This window comes from Arvicanthis niloticus, chromosome 1, assembly GCF_011762505.2.
Source record: "Arvicanthis niloticus isolate mArvNil1 chromosome 1, mArvNil1.pat.X, whole genome shotgun sequence".
Lineage (NCBI taxonomy): Eukaryota > Metazoa > Chordata > Mammalia > Rodentia > Muridae > Arvicanthis > Arvicanthis niloticus.
In genome coordinates this window covers 163007039-163025101 of record NC_047658.1, presented here as the reverse complement: position 1 = coordinate 163025101, position 18063 = coordinate 163007039, and the positions used below count along the sequence as shown (strand labels likewise).

General features: G+C 45.2%; 1 protein-coding gene across 7 annotated transcripts in view; it reads left to right on the top strand.

Annotated features, from left to right (window-relative positions):
• The window catches only part of Ablim1 (actin binding LIM protein 1), a 202373-nt gene that overhangs the window by 153118 nt on the left and 31192 nt on the right, over positions 1-18063 (top strand). For 4 of the 7 annotated variants that reach the window (XM_076925713.1, XM_076925708.1, XM_076925681.1 and 1 more), the window contains exons 7-11: positions 2165-2252; positions 5406-5464; positions 7705-7788; positions 16404-16481; positions 17134-17289. In XM_076925713.1, coding sequence (XP_076781828.1) covers positions 2165-2252; positions 5406-5464; positions 7705-7788; positions 16404-16481; positions 17134-17289 — 465 coding nt within the window. Of the gene's footprint in view, positions 1-2164; positions 2253-5405; positions 5465-7704; positions 7789-10724; positions 10770-16403; positions 16482-17133; positions 17290-18063 lie in introns of all 7 variants that reach the window. The other 3 variants (XM_034499324.2, XM_076925699.1, XM_034499328.2) reach the window with 2 other exon arrangements.

Sequence of the window (18063 nt, the reverse complement as noted above, 5' to 3'; positions counted from 1 at the left end):
TACTGTATTAGCAGGTGTTTGTAGATAGATCAGCATTTTGACAACATTTAGTAAAAGCTGGAGTCACTTCTATAAAGGTCTTAGGTTATATACATGTCTTTATCCACATCTTGCTCCACATGGTTTATATGTTGCTATTACAAATTGGGATCCATTTTCCATGGCATTTTCATAAATAGGAAATAATTGTGTGTGTGTGTGTGTGTGTGTGTGTGTGTGTGTGTGTGTGTGTTTAGTTACTTGACAAAATCTTTTTATTGGTGACTTTTTTACACTTATTTTTCTTGACTTCCCGTATTGGCTTGGGCACTGAACATTTAGGGTGGTATTAGTAAACATGTCTATTTTAGTCTGAATCCTGTGCCTAGTTAGAATGTCTAGCATTTCAGTATGAGCTAAGGCAAACCATCCATATCTACCTGGAGACATTTCTTTGTGTCCATAGTTCACTGAGGGCTGTGTGTTTTACCACACACAGATTACTTAGCAGATTCCTGCTAAGGTCTCATTAGTCCTTCACTTCCAGAAGGACCCAGAGACTGCCCAGACTAACTTGTACCTCTGGGTAGACATCCCAGCAAAACCAGCCTGGCTTAGAAACTGAGTCAAAGCTTTCTTCTTCCTTCTGCTCATACTCAATTTGTATATGTCAAGGGCAAATGCTACATTATCTTCATACACCTTCTCTTTCCACTTGCAACCCATCCTTTCCCTCAAATAAAATTTAGAATAAGAAATATCTAGTAGACTACATGTCCACCAGTTCTACGACTTTTCTGGCAGATGCCATTGAAAAGCCCCATGGCATAGTTTCCATTTAAAATGTCTCTAATTGTCTTTTCTGGTTGAGCATCTTGGGTGGCCTTCCACAGAGTCCTTGCTCTGTGGCTGCTGATTGGTCTGTAGCTTCTACAGGAGGATGTGAGACAGGAATCAGACCAAGCCTCTGAGTTCCTGCTGAGGTTTCACACAGAGTCAGGAGCAGGAAGCAGCCACTTCTTTCTCAGGCCTGCCACTGCCCACTGAACTTCAGGTTAGTTCAAAAGAAATGCTTTCTCGGAACATATTTGATTTTTCTGAGGTAGTCTTTGCTAAGCTGTGAATGAAAGGATCCTGTTTTGGTCAGGCTTGCTTTTAGACCATGACACTAAGATAACCTGACACCTGTCCTTGTGTCCAGTGGCACTTTGCCCGATTCCTGCTATGATGACATCTGTCATATCTAGGTATGGAAAGTGCTAGAGAATTCTGTAGAGTCTCCTCAGAAAATGCCTTCTCTGAGAACTCTTACAGTAAGACCTTGTCAGAATGTGAATGTAAGAGACAGAAAAGAGAATCTGAGTTTTACCACAAAGGCAGTAAATGATGTCTTTTCAAAGGATTTTCTGTCCTTGGTGCAAGCAGATACAGCTGATTATTTTCTGAGAATGTAGCCAAGAAAGGAAATATATGTTAAAGTGTGTGTGTGAGTGTGTGTGTGTGTGTGTGTCTGTGTGTAGGTGCAAGTTCATGTGTGTGTGCCCATGCACATGTGTGCATGTACCTGGAATCTTGAGGTCATGCTTAGGTCCATACACCTGGCTTTTTGCGGTAGCTTTTGTAGCTTGGCCTTGAACTTGCCAGTGATCCCCTGAGATCCATGTGTTTCCACCTCTCTGGCACCTTCCTGGCTTCCTTACCTTGGCATTGAGTGACAGGTGCTTTGCTAACTGGGCATTCTTCCCAGCCCCAGTGCCACTTATTTTTAGTGGGTTAATATTACCCAGATTTAGCCTCCAATATAAACTCCTATGTGAGACATAAGGTAGAGCTTTGGGAAGACAATACAGTGGAGGTCTCTCCTGTTTGAGTTGTATGACTGGCAACCCTTCAGGAAAGTCTAGATCAAGAGGGATTAGGTGCCAGAAACCTGAAGAGACAAGGCCACCATCATCTGGGGATGAACTCCCTTGAGAGCCCCTTTCAGGTCCAGTGAGGTCAGCTTCACCGTTTGGGCTGACAGAATGGGGAGTTTGGCCAACCTGACAATTACTTTTTCTTCCTCGGAATCTTCTCTTTTCTTCCATGGAATCTTCTCTTTTCTTCCAAGCTTTCAAGTCCAAAAATGGGTGCCAGAGCCATTTAATAGACTGAGCTTGATGTCTTCTGCTTTTGTCTCTTGTAGGCAGGTGACAAGCATTATCATCCCAGCTGTGCACGATGCAGCAGATGCAACCAGATGTTCACAGAAGGGGAAGAAATGTATCTGCAAGGTAAGACAGACTCAAGAGCAGAGTGGGCCTGCCCTACCTGAGAAAGATGATCTCACCATGTCTGTTGGGCTGGGTGTTATAAAGGGAGGGATTTTATTAGCTGAGCAGTTACTAAATCCATCGGGAGTGTGCCAGAGCTATCTCATCATTTAGCGTTAACCAGATGAGCGATTGGCACACTGCAGTGAGCCCCAGGGCCTCACGGTGCTGCTTGGAAAGACTGGCTTCTGATCCAGTGGATGTGAGAGACCAGTGAGGGTCAGCAGTTGCTTCTTCAACCCTTCCCAGGAGTATGTTTGGAGAAACAAAATATCAAAAGAGAAAGTATTTTAGAAGTTTCCAAAAGTGTTGCTTTTGTGAGGGCTACTCTGTTGTTTCTCCTCTCGTGGGTCCTCAAGGAAGGCCTGTCAAAGTCCAAGCCTGCTGGCGACTGGATTTTGGAGAATGATGTCTTTGTACCCACGAAGAGAATGTGGTGAGATGGAGAGCAAAGGGGGAGGGGGCCAGGGGCCCACCCACAGCCCTGTGAGAGGGAGAGGTTTGTGGTGGCAACTTTTTTAAAATTAAGAATACTCTTGAGAAATGTCTCCCAGGTAAAACTGCAATTGGTTCTGGTCCCTTCTTGAATTCCAGAGCATCTTAGAGAAGCCATAAGCACAGATTCTCTTCCAGTCAGACAGCACCGTGATTGTAAGCATTCTGCTATCTATAGCCTGAAGAGTCATTAATTAGACGAAGATTTATCAGTACAATTAGCTCAAGCTGTAAGAGCGATTGCTCGTTCGTTCAGTTTGGTAATTACAGGGTCTTGGTCGCCTCAGCAAGTCATCTCTTCCTTCTGCTTTGCACACAATGCTATGTGTGATTTTAATGAGTAGTTTGCTTTGCCTTCTCAGTTTTGTTTTTGTGCAACAGAGAAGTATCTCTAGACATGAATGTTAAATGTTAAAATACAGATTTGACTACTCTTGCCTTTAAAAATTCATGGGGGGTCTAGAAACTTCCAGTCCAGTGCCTTTTTAGGTCTAGCCTGAAAAATTGCAGTAAACACACCACTGAGTATTGAAGGTTCCCAGGATGGCAAGTCACAGGTGCCACATCTGTGGTCTCTGGAGGCTTCACAGGACACATTTTCCCATGGACTGATGGCACATCTGCATTGGTGATGGGCAGGTGCCACTTTGCATTTTTGTTTTTTCTGCACTAAGCCTGGTTAGTTCTGTGTGCATCTCCAAGCCTGGTTTTGAGTATTAGTGTACCAATTACATGTTCCCATGTGCCTGGCAGCCTGTGTCTGTTAGGGAAAGAGAAACACAGGCTGCAGTGTGCTCTGGTTGTCCTCACTGGGTCGAGATGCTAAACAGAAAAGGGTTTCAGCTGAGCATGCCAACCTCCCAGATGAGTTGCATTCAGACCTCAGGGTGGTTCTCAGTTTCCTCTGGAGTGGAGCTGCACTCCTGCTACCTGCTCTCTTGGCGCATCTTTGAGAATAAGCTTCATTTCCCTGAGCATCTGATGCTCTTCTGGGTCACATTCCCAGCATGTTTGACCTTTAAAGAACAATGCTGATATTGTGTGTGGACTGTGTTCTGTTTGGTACCTCCTGCTTGGTAGAACCTTTCAGAGAATGCTTCTCCTGGCCTGTGCATGACCTGTTGGTTCTCCATATCCACATTTAGAAATTTCCTGTGCTTTGTAGTCAGAGTTTGAGCCAATGTTAATATTGAAGGGACTTGCATGTCTGTCTGGTTTTTGTTTGACCTATCTCCTCCTCTTCTTCCTCCTCCTCCTCTTCCTCCTCCTCTTCTTCTTCTCGTTCTTCCCCTTCTGTTTTCCCTCCTCCTTTTCTTCACCAGTGATACAAAGTAGAAATGATTATTTGACAGAGATTGAAATATTATTCTAACATAGAATATATTCCCTTGTCTTCGATAGTATTTTAACTCAGCTGTAAATATTATTCATGAGTTAATTTGGTGACTTCTGGTATACACAGGTTGCTGCTTGGGAGACAAAGTTGAAAAGATGCCATACATACAGAAAAACTGGTGTTGCTTCTGAGACTCTGAGGTGTCAGTCATAATAATTTAGTAATTTCACCTGTTTGGGTCTTTCCAAGTGATCTGTGTTCTTCAGACTCTCTATGTATGAAGAAATACATTTGTGGACACAGGATTTACATATCATCTTTCCCACGGTCATACATGTATATGATACTTATTATGTATCTAGCCATACTCAATCATAGGGCAGGTGCTAAAGTTTGAAGACTTTAAGCTTTTTTTATGGAATGGAGTTTATTTTAGGGCATGGGGAGGGGAGTTAAGGATGGAGTAGAGATAGAGAAAGGGAGAGAGGAGAGAGAGAAAAGGCCAGCCAGGAACATGTGGGGTGGGGAGATGGGAATGGGGAGAGAAGTGACAGAGAGGGTAAGACAGTAGGAGAGGAAGAGAGGAAGAGAGACTTTAAGCTCTTTAATTCTTTGATACCTTGTCATCCATGAAGGTTCTTCACAGTCTGAGAAAGGGAGATCTCTGAAGCAGGAACAGGAAATGCCACCTCAATAATTACTTGACTAGTTTAAACCAAAGGATTTTGTTTATGCTAGTTAATTAAAAAGTTGAAAGATTTATAAACTAAATTTAACAACACTCTCAGTTGATTTGATTTCTCACCCAAGCTTGGGCATCTATAGAAATAGACAGATGAATGAAAACTTCAGTAGGTTTTACACCCGGACCTAGGCCATTGAGTTTGATTTTATTTCTCTTGATTAAGTGGCTTGGGTGTTTTGATGTTTATATAAGTAAACATGGTTTTAATTCTACGCTCAAGTGGAACTAGTAGTAACAACTCAGGTGTTACTTGTAAAGAACTATGTTTTTAAAAAGAGAAACAATGTAACCCTGTTGGAAGAGAACCATCTCTTGTGGAAGGCTGCTCTCGGGCCTAGTTCTGTGGCTCTGCATTGTGCCCTTTGTACAGCAAGCTCAGAACTTTCCCAGAGGGTAGAGTTGACTTCATGGTCATAGATCACATGTGGGTCCCTGTGCTGGGGATAGAGGGGTCTGAGCCACTGTGGAAAGTCTGCTTAACAGGACTGTGCCTTCTTTCCATTTCCTCTCTTCCCAGTGGTTCATTGTATCTTTCCAGGTTCTACCGTGTGGCATCCCGACTGTAAGCAGTCCACCAAGACAGAGGAGAAGCTGCGGGTAAGGAAGCAGGTAGAGTGGTGCTCTGGAGGGCACCACTGTGTGGTCACTAGTTCCTGGGCTTTGGGGGAAACACTTTTCATGGACTTTTTATTTTTCTTGTAGAAAACCAGAGGCCAAAGGCCAAATGACCAAGTAAGAGGTTTCCCTCCCACTGTAAATATGTTGTGATTGTTGTTCTCAAGCTTGTGTTGGACTCTGTTGGCCTTATCTTGGCAGTCAGTGTCTTAGGAAAGTATCCAAAAGTCATACAGCTAGGGGAAAATGATTCATCGAGTAGCTATGGTAACCGTCTTGGCTTAAATCAGCATGCACCATTTTGCCCCAGACTCTGTATCGATTGCTCAGCTCTGGTGTGTTTTGTTCATTTCTGAAATCCAAGTTCAAAAGAAAAGCCTCTAACTCCAAAAGGTACCACTAATCACTCAGCCATAAAGCCATAGGGCCAGGATAATGCTGACATCAGCTATATGATTGGTCGGTCCTCAGAGCTGTCCTAGAGGGCAGAGTTCCACTTCCAGAGATGTAAAGCCCAGACTCTAACCTAGAGACTGGCCTTGATCCAGATTTTTACCCAGGCTGACTTTTCCTTACACTGATAATCAAGCTTGATCCCAGTCCCTCCATTAAATGTCCCAGGGGAAGGAAAGTAGAGTCTGACTTTAGTCTTCTTACTGACCCAAGAAAAGAATGGTCTAGATTTATTTTTGAGCCAGACTCGACTCTTGAGTTCCCTTGGCCTACCCTTAGTGGCATCCATCAAATAAACTGTTAGTGGATTTTTCAGGTTCCTTCGCTGCACTCTCTGGAATTGCTGGCCCTGTTTTCTTTCCTCCTTTTCATTCTCATTACTGGCATATATGCATGCATGGAGCCTTTACTTTTTATTTTGTTATTAGGGGCAAACTTTAAGTATAGGAAAGAGAAAAGCTTCTTCTCAGAATAATCAAAGGCCAGGGGGATAGCAGAGGGACATGCCTGCCGATGTTGGAATGGTTTTCCCTGCTTCTGACATACAGCTCCAATTCACACACACATAGCTAATAACTAACAGCCCTGAAGTCCATTCATCCACCAGGCAGGCTGAGCTTGGAATTTGGAGGAAGCATGGATATTCAGGCAACAGGCTACCTTCCCAGAACATAGAGCTGGTGCCTGTGGACACTTCGTTCTAGGGATGTAAATCTGAAGCCTCACTGGGACTCCTGCCCAAAAACCACCCAAGGAGCCCATCATCCATCCCACCTCTACAGGGGTGGCTTTTGTTTTCTAAAGAATCATTTTTTTTTTTTTAACTTCATCCCTGATGAAGTCTTTGTGTGGGATGAGAGGGCGGGGGAGGGGGTGCTAATGAGGCCAGACTGAGTGCAATGGGCATATTTTCTCTGTAAGGATAGCTGCAGTTTGCAGATCCTTTCCCTAAAATGATTACAAAACAAAACAAGCTCTTGAACACATCTCCACGGGGAACTCTCTAGAGAAGCTTATGGGGAAAAAAACAAAAAAACAAAAAAAAACCCGAGTAAAATATTTCACTGGTTCTGGCCAAGAGGAATTTTCTTCCTTTGTTTTGTCCCTTCTGTAAGCTTTCCAGATAATTCCAGAGCTTTTCTCTCTGTGATGCCCTCCCTGGGTGGCGGGTTGGCTCTAGGTGAGGGGTGGGCCTCACCTGAGGGAAGTGGTTCTGGCCCAGAGTTGGGGTTCGGGCTGATGCTGGCAAGACTTACGGGAGTACATTTTCAGCAGAGGAATTAATCTGGAGTGCTTGAAGGGTGTGTCTATGTACACATCCCGAGCCAAGATTTCCTGGCCTCTTACCACATGTCAAATTAGAGCAGTTTCCATAGCAAAGTAAAAATGTTTGAAGACTCCAAGCAATGCCAGAATGAGCCACGTTCTTGCTATTTAAGAATTCACAGGGCGTTTGTAGCAAGTCTTAGGGTCCCTCCTGGGGCATCTTGTCCTTGTACCATAAGCACAACAGTGTCAAACTAATTCCAAAGGACTCAGTGAAGGGGTCAGAATATAGATAAATATATGGTAGATAAATATACTGTGATTTGAAGACTGGTTGATATGCATTTAACACGGGCCCCAAATTGACCCCTGAAGCTGCACATATATCTGTCAGTCACTATTTACTGTCCATTTTCCTTCCGTCCTTTTATGTATTCTTCATAGTATTTCTGAATAAGGCTATTTTGAAATTCATTCTTCCTTTCTCTCGTGTTTCATGGCAGCCACCAAATATTCTGCGTTCTTCATCCGATTTCTTTTATCCCAAAAGTCTGATTCGTCGCACAGGACGGTCCCCAGCTCTACAGGTTGGCGCTGTGTGGCATAGAGCAGCTGTCCTAGGCTCAGGCTTCCATTGCTCCCCCCCATCTCCCTACCCACCCCCACTCCAGGCTGCTTTGCTCATCTAACTTTGTCAACTCCTATAGAAGGTAGCAGCTTTTCTCACCCCATGAGTGCTCCTCACACCCCCACTTGGTTGGTCTTCTTCTCTGACAGATGTTTGCCTTCTGAGTAATGGCTGAACTGACGTTTTAATTAAAGCTAGCACACGGGAAGCCGCTGTTTGGTCTTGTGCCCCACATTCGTTCACTGAACAAATATTCTCTACACACTCAGTATAGTGCTGGGCCAGAAGCTATATATCCAGCTTTGTAGGGTTAGAAAAAACACACTGTAAAATAGTCTCAAAATTCGACACAGGACATGGGTCGTATGGATCATGTTCTTGGGGATGTCAGATAAGGGCAGAGTTCTCTAGGGGCCGTTCTAGGATAGAAGCAACCTGTAAACCTGAGGACAGATAAGATTGAACCATGAAGGTGGAGTTACCGTGTAGCTGGATGGACACCTGGAGGCTGGGAGCCAAAGGCAGCAGTGCCCGGAGAGAGGGGATCGGGGAGGAAGAGAAGGGAAAGCCAGCCACGGACCTGCAGAATTGCAGAATTACTGAGAGTTGCTCCCATAAGATCTTACGGGAGGATGCTGACAAGCCTCCCCTCCAACACACCTAGTACCTTCCCAGTCTCCCGCTTGGTGAGATAGGGAATAGTATTGAAACCCAGGTCGCTTTGAGCCTATTAGCCATGTTTTTCCCCACTGTGCTCAAGTGGACATTGACAGAGAAACTACGGCTACCAGAGTGTTAACTGCTGCCTGCAGCAGGAGCAGGGGAGACTCTTGAGTACCTGTGAAACCACAGGCAACTTTTCAGAAGCGCCTCCCGTGGGTCCAGATAGAACGCTTTCCAGATCTCTGCCCAAGCCAGCACCTGTTTGATCTCGGTGCCTCCACTTCCAATCCCGAGCCTTCCAGACCCTCACTAAAGATAACAATCTCAGGGGCTTCCATTTTTACTAAGCCATCACATCAGAGAAGCTGAAGGTGGAAGGAACCCGTTAGAGAACAGGTTTTGTCTGTGATGTAAGGCTGACAGCAGGCTGCAGGCTTGCTGTGGCCTCCAACTCCAGGCCTCAGATCCCGCCCCATGATGCCTGCCTGGTCGTCAGCTTGGTTAGCATAGGATCTCATTCTACTATAAAAGTTCTGCCCTGGTGCAAAGCTCTAAGAGACAACAGAAGGGATGTTTTCTGAAACCACAAGAATAGCTGAAGGTTGTCCCTGTTGCCAATGGGCCTGCTCAGAGCAAGGGCCTCTCCACTTGGCAGCAAGCTTCTTTTTCAGTCATAGTACACGCTTAACTAGTACTATCCACCTCCCCCTACTGATGCTTTAGTCAACTGATGCTTTTTTCCTGAATTGAGGAAAAACAGTATTTTTAATATGGATTTTTACTTGTTTGCACTCTGGGGGGCGGGGTACTCTGTCCCCTTCAGTTTAAGAAATTTGGAGTAAAGAGATGGGGCTGGGGACCTGTTTTTAATAACATCTCCTCCCCTCTTGGCCTTGTTCAAAAGGGACATCTGATTCCCATTATTCAGCTGTTAAAAAAAAAAAATCAATGAAGTCACCATTAACTTCAGGCAGAAAGTTGTAAACAGCTTAGGGACCCAGCAGAGAAAGCAGGATGTTTGTCAAGGTCTTCCTTCTTCTGTGGTGACAAGAGTTGAGGGCTGTTCACCGGCATCTTTCAGAAGCCTGGGAGCTGCCAAGTGCTCAGAGCCTTTAAGCCCTTGCACCATGTAAATGAGGCAGCTGTGGTGTTAGCTGCATCTTCTCCTTCCCTCTGGGGACAGTCGGGACTCCACACCCCAGAAGTAAGTCCTGGTTTTTGCTGCAGAACCTTCTAAAACGAAAGTCATTTTTAAAATTTACATTTAGAGGTCACTCCTTTTGTCCCTCTGAATCACAGATGAAAGTTAAAAATAAAGCCACACTTAGAAGAAACCCATTCTGATTGATTACTTGGAGGAATTAGCCCCATGGGGGCAGCAGAGACCTTTGCATGTAGGCCAGATGTTGAGTGTTGCTGATTCATGATACCCAGAGCACACGGCAGTCTCACACCAAGTGTGTAATAACCTGGCAGGGGTCGCCTGCATCCAATTTATTTTTTAAACTTTATTTATTATATATATATGAGTACACCATTGCTCTCTTCAGACATATCAGAAAAGGGCATCAGATCCCATTACAGATGGTTGTGAGCCGCCATGTGGTTGCCAGGAATTGAACTCAGGACCTATGGTAGAGCGGTAGCCAGTGCTCTTAACTGCTGAGCCATCTCTTCAGCCCCACTTGCATTCATTTAAAAAGAAAAAAGGTTTCCCTGCTGCTGTTTATTGAAGGTAAAGTCATGACTTGACCAACCTCCCAAATGGGCAGGAGGTTGTTTTCCTTCTGGAACCCATTCATTCGCCTGCGGGTCTTGCAAATCTATGAAGGACCAAACAGATCCCCAATGTATATTTTTCCAAGAAGGTAGCTGTTCAAGGCCACACACACACACACACACACACACACACACACACACACGTGTGCAAGAGTGTGTAGAACAAGGAAGCCATGTGGCTTGCTGTTCTCATTAATGTCACCTTAGTATCCCCTGCCTTGTTGCAGGTGTTTGGTCAGCAGGCTGTCCCACAGAGACAACCAGACCCTTAACCTTAACAAAGGCTGATGGTGTTCCTGAACCACGGGTCTCTGGTTGGAAGGTGTGTGTACCTAGGGGGTTCTTCCGCCATCTTCCCCAAGCACAAATGGTTTTCCCTGAAGGAATTCATTTCACCTCTTCCTTCTATGTAGTGTGTACAGATAGATTCTAAAAGGATTCCTTCCTCTGCAGCTTCCATCACCACCCTGTCTGAACTCCAACAAAACCCCCAGGCAGGTACTGTCAACACCAGTAATGCTTATATTATGCAGCAGTCACCTTCTGCCAGTAGCCCTTCTACGTGCTCCTAAGATCTTTGATCTGGTTACCCATTACCCTGTAGTTTCTCTTTCCTTCCTAGAGTATGGCTTTAGATGGAGAGGACCTTTGCACCCCTGTGACTACTGAAGGGGGTTGGGGGTGGGGCAGCAAAGGACTTTCCATCTGGCTCCTAAGGAAAGTAAGTGGCTATGTCATGTCTCCACTTACAAATGCAGAGTTCTGGTAAGTGCTTAATGCTGTAAATACAAAGCATGTAGTGAATTAGGGTGGAAACACCAAAACTCTTCTTTCACTTAATCCTACTTACGATACTGTAGCACAGATCGACAAAGGGATCAACTAACAGATTGAAGGCTTTTAAAAAACTTACTAGGAACAGAACCCGATAGCCTCTTCAGGCATCCAGCTGCTGAGCAGTGATTACACTGCGTTCTGCTCACCCGGTCATGGTCATTTGAAGTGAATTTTTAGTATCCCAGGGAGGTCTCTCTTCACTTAAAAAACAAAACCACAGCACCTTTCTGAAATCAAAAGTGAATGTGGGAAGCAGTGCAGAGGGAATCCAAAGCACAGCAAATGTCCAGTTCTGGGGTCCCTGAGAAGGAAGGCTCCTTCCTGCTGTCAAAGATTAAACTATTTGCCTAATCTTCTTGAAAAACACTTAAAGAGACCACAGCCTTACAAGGTCCTTTATCTGCCTCCAGCCTTCCTACCCACCCCACCTTAGTTGTAGCCTAAGGTGACATGGGAAAAGTCAGCTATGTTTTTCCGACTCTGCTTGTAAATTGTTGGTTTTGTGCTGTGTGGAGACAAAGTGTTTAAAGGAAAGTAAACAAATGCATTTGCTTTCAGCAGCTGTTATATCTAACTGTTTCCTTTTCCGGGTAAAGAAGGGAAGTGGGAGGGCGTTCTTGGGAGTAGTATTTGAAGTCACCTCCATGCATATTATATATGTGTAACATAGACAAGAGAGTGATTTTTTTTTCCCCATCTAAAAGCTCAGAAGGCAAACTAGAAACCAAAGCTACTGACCAAGGAGTTAGTGATCCAGTTCATGCCAGGCTGCCCAGGGGACACTGGGCATCTGAGTTGAAGCAAGTAATGTAGGTTAAATAATTGCATCTAAACATACAAAATGTGGGTCACCTGTAGGATTTAGTCGCCATCCAGTGAGGGACACTGGCGGTTAATGATAAAGAAGGGTCTTTGAAGAGACAGCGCTCAGGAAATGAGGGCTTCAGGGTTGAAGTGAATTTTGGTTTGAAGTGAATTGTGCTTCATACTGGGTCGCAAACCTTGTATCCATTAGGGGAAAAAAAAAAAACATAGCTGGAAAAATCAGAATTTTTTTTTTTTGGTTTTGATTTTTGTTTTAATAATAAGATGATGCTTTATACAATCCTAGATGTTTCTAATTAAATGTAAATGTCTGGAGCTACCCAGTGGCATGAGCCTTTAATACCAGCTGCTAAGAAGCTGAGGCAGAAGGATTGAAAGGAAAAGTATTAGCTCAGGACTCCCAAGACCCAAGTTCTCAGTACAAAGGAGATTTACTTGCCCCAGACGGACAGAGGGCAGGAAATAAAAGACAAAGACAGGAGATAGAAGACTAGGGAGAAGGGGCAGGGATATTTGTCCTGGAGGAACAAACGTCTGCCTCTGGATAGAGAGAAGACAGACAGGGCCTGTAGGCAAATGGCAGTTTATAAAGGTTAACCTGGAAGCCCATGTTAGGATAGGCTATTTAATTTTAATTGGGCCTGTTAATTAGGGCAGCCTAAGGAGCTTTTGCTAGACTTCAATACTTTGATAGCTGGACCTTGGTGGTCAGCTTCAAAAAAAGAGAAGTGGCCAAATAAGGGACAATAGACTGTGGTGGGTCACTTTATGGATGTATGTAATCTAGTGATTTTTAGCAAGGCAGAGGGCAAGGCCAGCCAGAGCAATGGTTGTAAGCTGGCTAGAGTCCCTTCAAGGATTATACGTTCAAGGTTAGCCTGGGCAATTTAGGCTCCTTCTCAAAATATAAGATAGAAGAGGGTTTGGAAGCAGAGTACTTGTCTAGTGTGCCTGAGCTGTTACTTTAATTCCAGTACCAATAAAATAAAATAAAATAAAATAAAATAATAAAATAGATTCTTAAACATTTAGAATGAAAACTCCAAGGATGATTGTTCAGCTTTTAAAAATAATTTTACCTTCACAAAGGAGAATACTCTAATCTCCATGGGTGGAACCAGTCTACGATGGGGGGGGGGGGAGGAGAAAGTGTTGTTCAGGCCTTGAGCAGATTCCAAAGAGCAGCAAACCCAGAACCATGTGACAGACGGCACATGGTGTTAAATGATAGGGATGAGCCACGAGCCACGGCTAGAAGTCACTGCGTGGTGAGGGATCGGAGTCCCTACACAGGGTCCTCAAGGAAGAGAAGGACACTGACAACTCCAGACAGAAAGCACCCATGAGCTGTGACAAATCTTCTGATAAGCTGTGACACATTTGAGTCTAAGTTCTGTAGCTGTGGCCAATTGCAGATAGCCTGGTCTATGCATCTCACACTAGCCTGGTCTATGCATCTCATACTAGCCTGGTCTATGCATCTCACAAGTGAAGAGAAATTCTCAGTAGGTACAGAAGTCAGGTAACTCCATCCCTTATGATCTGAGACCAGGCACCTTGTCTGTAAAATACTGACCACTTACATATGCCTGGCTCAGTGCCTGGAGCTGTCTACCTCCACCCTCATTCAGCCCTGGAGACACAGTCGTTGGGAGTTCTGCCTTCTTAGTTTATCTAAGTGGTCGAGTTGAAGAGCAAAGTTTTTTTTTTTTAAAAAAAAAAAAAAACAAAAACAAAACAAAAAAAAAAACAACTCGCATCTCCAGGATTTAAAAGAGTGACTTGATTCCAGAAGCGACTTTAACCTTGACATGTTGCACATAGCTGTATTTTGTCCAGTGTAGCTAGGAAGGCAAAGGTGGGGCTTCTCGTGTGAACTCCAAGCCAGTGAAGAGAGCATGCCTCAAAGGAAGCTGACAGAATTCCTGAAGATGACGCCTGAGGTTGGCCTCTGGCCTTTATAAGAACACATACACGTGTATGTCACCGTCCACCAGCACCCCCCCCCCACGTACACCCGAAAACACATTTGCATGTGCATTACCCCCTCACACATATGTTCTCTCTCTCCCTCTCTCTCTCTCTCACACACACACACACACACACACACACACCCTCAAACACAATTACATGTACATTACCCATATGTAACAGGTGCTATTTAGAAAGCAGTGTCTGGTCCGGCTTGTTCCCGGGCAGCAGTCATGTTCCTGCTGCTCCTCGGCTCTGACAGGGGCTCCACCTAGCTAGATGCACAGGCCCTGACATCCACGAGACGCCAACATGGGGGATGGCTCTGCCAATCCACCACACTGTCCACAGTGCTCGTCTGAGCCCAGACCATTCCTGCTATGCCCTCGGAACCCAGTAGAATGAAGACTCTTAATGCTTAAAGATTATCCAATGGATTTATATATTTGAAAATGCTCAAATAACAAGATGCCCACACAATTAGAATTGTTACCCAATATCTAATCTTTTGATAAGTAGCTACCCAGGACTGCTCTCAAACCATCAGTAATCCTCCATGGTTGCTAGCCTCCTTTTCTCTCCTCTTTCTCCTCCTTCCTCTTCCTCCTCCTTCCTCTTCCTTCTCTCCTCCCCTTCCTTTTTCCTTCTCCCAGCTCCACCTTGTCTTTACTGCCCAATTACCGAGCTCCACTGCACATACAATATAGAAGAATATCTGGCTACCCCTCCACACACACGAGTAAACACATTTGCATGTACATTATCCCCCTACACACGTATGGGAGCAGTACCTCCTCACAAACGCATGCATGCATTCATGTGTGCATTACGGTGTTCAGCCCTTATAAGGGATGGTATCTCTTTTCATTAAGGCCACCTGCATTTTGCTCGTGCCATGTTTGTATTTGGGCTAGGAAATGAATCTTTCCAGGACAGGACATATTTGAACCATGTGGGGTAATGTAGGATATTTCTCAATGAGATTCACTGTTCTGGGGGACAATCTAATCACAATTAGAGGAATGCACAGGTACATGGCAGGTGTTGGGAAAAAGGCCCAGCTTGTCAAGTCAGGCACACCTCCTCCAGGCTGTGCTGTGATTTCTCCTACCACCTCCACTCAGCTATTGCAGAAGTCCCAGACAACCAGAGGACAGCAGCTCACAGCCTCTGGCATGCCCTGCCTTTCACAGTGAGTCCGACCGCTGCTGCCCTGAGCTGGCCAGGTTGTCTTTGTGGTCCCTGCTTTAGACATGAGCTACTCAGTGCCCTGAGTAAGTTCTGGGCATTTTATGCCCTGTTCAAGGTAATGAACTGAACTGAAACCGACCGTATCAGAGAGGAAAAGGGCCTGTTCCTGTTTTAGCTCTATAGATTTTATTCCTCAGGAAGTAGCTACGCAGACAAGAGGAAGACTTTCATCAGGGCTTTGCTTTCTTTATAGAATGTTCCAGAACATGCCAACCAGAGATAAAAAGCCACTGATCCTACTTTGTACCCCCACTACCTGCCCCATTCCCAGCTTCTTCCATATTCCCTGGAGCTCATCACCCCCCACACCACAGGGACTTTGTGGTTAGACTTAACCCATGTAATAAACCTGAGTATTTTATGATAGCGCATTCGTTCCTCCAAGTATTTATATTTCTGTGCACTGTTTCTCTAATAAAGGGGGATGGGGCAATGTTAATAAGAGAGGTAGGCACAATGTAAGGAAATCAACAAACTCCTCATGAGGAATGTATTCATGAAGGAAAAATTAGGGTTGACAAAGAGACAACAGCAAGGGGAATGGTCTGTGGACTGAGGAAGAAATGGGGGGCTCTCTGAGGGGATGAGTTCAAGTTAAGGTTGGAGGAAGAAAACGGACCAATCAAGGAAAGTTGGTGGGAAGAGTAGGTCAGGCAGTGGAGCAGCCAGGATAAAAGGCTCGAGGCAGGAACACAAGGCTTGCTCTTGAGAGAGCAGGTGATAAATGATGAGGTAGAAGAAGACGGGGACCTGATACTGAGGCCCAGCCGCTGTGAGTTCACACTAGATTGGCCACTGAGGCAAAGCAGCACAATGACAAGAAACCAAGTTCCTCAAAGGTTTCTCTCTTGAGATAACCCCACAGTGACAAGGGGACATAAGGGGGGCAGAGGTGAGCAGGAAGCCCGTGAGGGGCAAGGGAAGCTCAGGGTATGCTCTGCCATGGTTCTGAAGACTGGAGCTGGGACATTGGGCTGCCCATGAAGCTGGGTTGAAATGCACAGCTTCAAGATATGCTCCAACTTCAAGCCCAAGGTTCTGTAAGGGACAAGGAAGAGGAAGGACCACAAAAGCCACCTTGACACTGGCCCTTTCCTTCGAGCACGCACCTTCCGTTGTACGCCACACTCTCGTGTCTCTCCTTTCTTAGCTGGTTGGGTTTTCCATGATGCTTGGGTGCCTGGGCTGCTCTGGGTTCTGAGGAGCATGCTCAGAAGTCTGACAGGCCACTCGCTATTTATTTTGCAGCCCACCAGGACCTCCTCTGAAAGCATCTATTCTAGACCAGGTTCCAGCATCCCTGGCTCACCTGGGCATACCATCTATGTAAGTATCACTTCCAGAAGAAACACTTGGCAAGGGATAGGGGTAGGGGGTGGGAGGGGGGGGAGGGGAAGCAGGTGAGTTGGGGGATTGGAACCGTTGGACATAGAGTCCAAGAAAAAAAAAAAAAAACTGTTCCCCAGGGATCTCTGATCCTGTTAGACGATCCCAAAGGTGCAGTCACAGGATAAAGGGCTTAAAAGATTGTTGCACCTAACATGTCTACAGATAGTTGGGGGATTAATTTCCCATTTTATAATGTTGCTGCTGGTGTCATTGAATTCTGCCAGAAAGATGATTTACATATTTAGTTTATTCAATATGCAGTACTTACATTTAGCTATCTGAGAGGATTTATTGACCATCTATGTGAGGATTTTTTTCTCTCTCTGTATTAAGAAACTATACTGAAGGCTGACATATTTCTCTATTCACTGAATTCTATACACACCCCTTCCTGAGCCTTTGGTGATTTTTTTTATTTTTAATCGTGATTAATAGAGGCATCGACGGGCAACTTCCTAAAGGGTGTGACATCACAGGGCAAGGCATTGGTTTGTTTTAAGAATCCCATTTTAAACAAGGCGTAAATGGCCCTGAGGATAATTTCTCAACAAACTGAAATAGAGGATTTCTTTCTGTTTAACTTTGCTAGGCAAAAGTAGACAATGAAATCCTGGATTACAAGGATTTAGCAGCTATCCCCAAGGTCAAGGCGATCTATGACATCGAGCGCCCAGATCTCATTACCTACGAGCCTTTCTACTCATCAGGCTATGAGGACAAGCAGGAGAGGCAGAGCCTCGGAGAGGTAACGGATTCCCAGGGGCTGCAAACAGCATGGCCGTCCAGTGCCCCCCTTTCACTCACCCGTGTAAGAACCACTGTTTGGCGCTAAACTAAGTCAGGCTTGGCTGACCATCTGGAGAGCTCTGTACCTGGTGCTTTGAGAGATTCAGAACCCATCCCATGACCTTTTCCTAAACGAGGGTACAGGGCGGTAGGAGATTAGTCAACTGCTAATGAGTTAGGTGTGGGGCTGTAGCCATGCTGGAATGGGTGTGTGTGTGTGTGTTGGGGGGAGGGGTTGTTAAGGGAAAGAGGTCATAGTGTATCTTGGCCTTGAGATAACTTGGAAGCACATTTCTAGGGATCATGAGATATAAGACCACACCCTTAAATTTGAGTAGCTTCAGTTTCCGACATCTTAATGGAGGATGGAGGGGAAGGCGGTATGGATGAGCAGATAGCCGAATTCCTTGAATCCATTACTGGGGTTCAACCGAAGGTGTCACCGCATGCTGGTTTCCACTGTCATGTGACAGTCACTGTGATCCAGTTTCTTCATCAGGAAAGTAGAGTCATGACAGACAGCTCCTTGGAGATGTTTACATGGATTCAAGAAACTGAAGAGCAACAAGGAGGGGCCGACTTGCACATGCTCAGTGAGGAGGGGTTGACTTGCACATGCTCAGTGAGGAGGGGCCGACTTGCACATGCTCAGTGCGGCATTGGCCACTGTTGTGGCCCCCTCTAAGGCTCACTACAGCTCAGCCAGCAAGCCTGCGCTTCTGCTGGGTCAGAG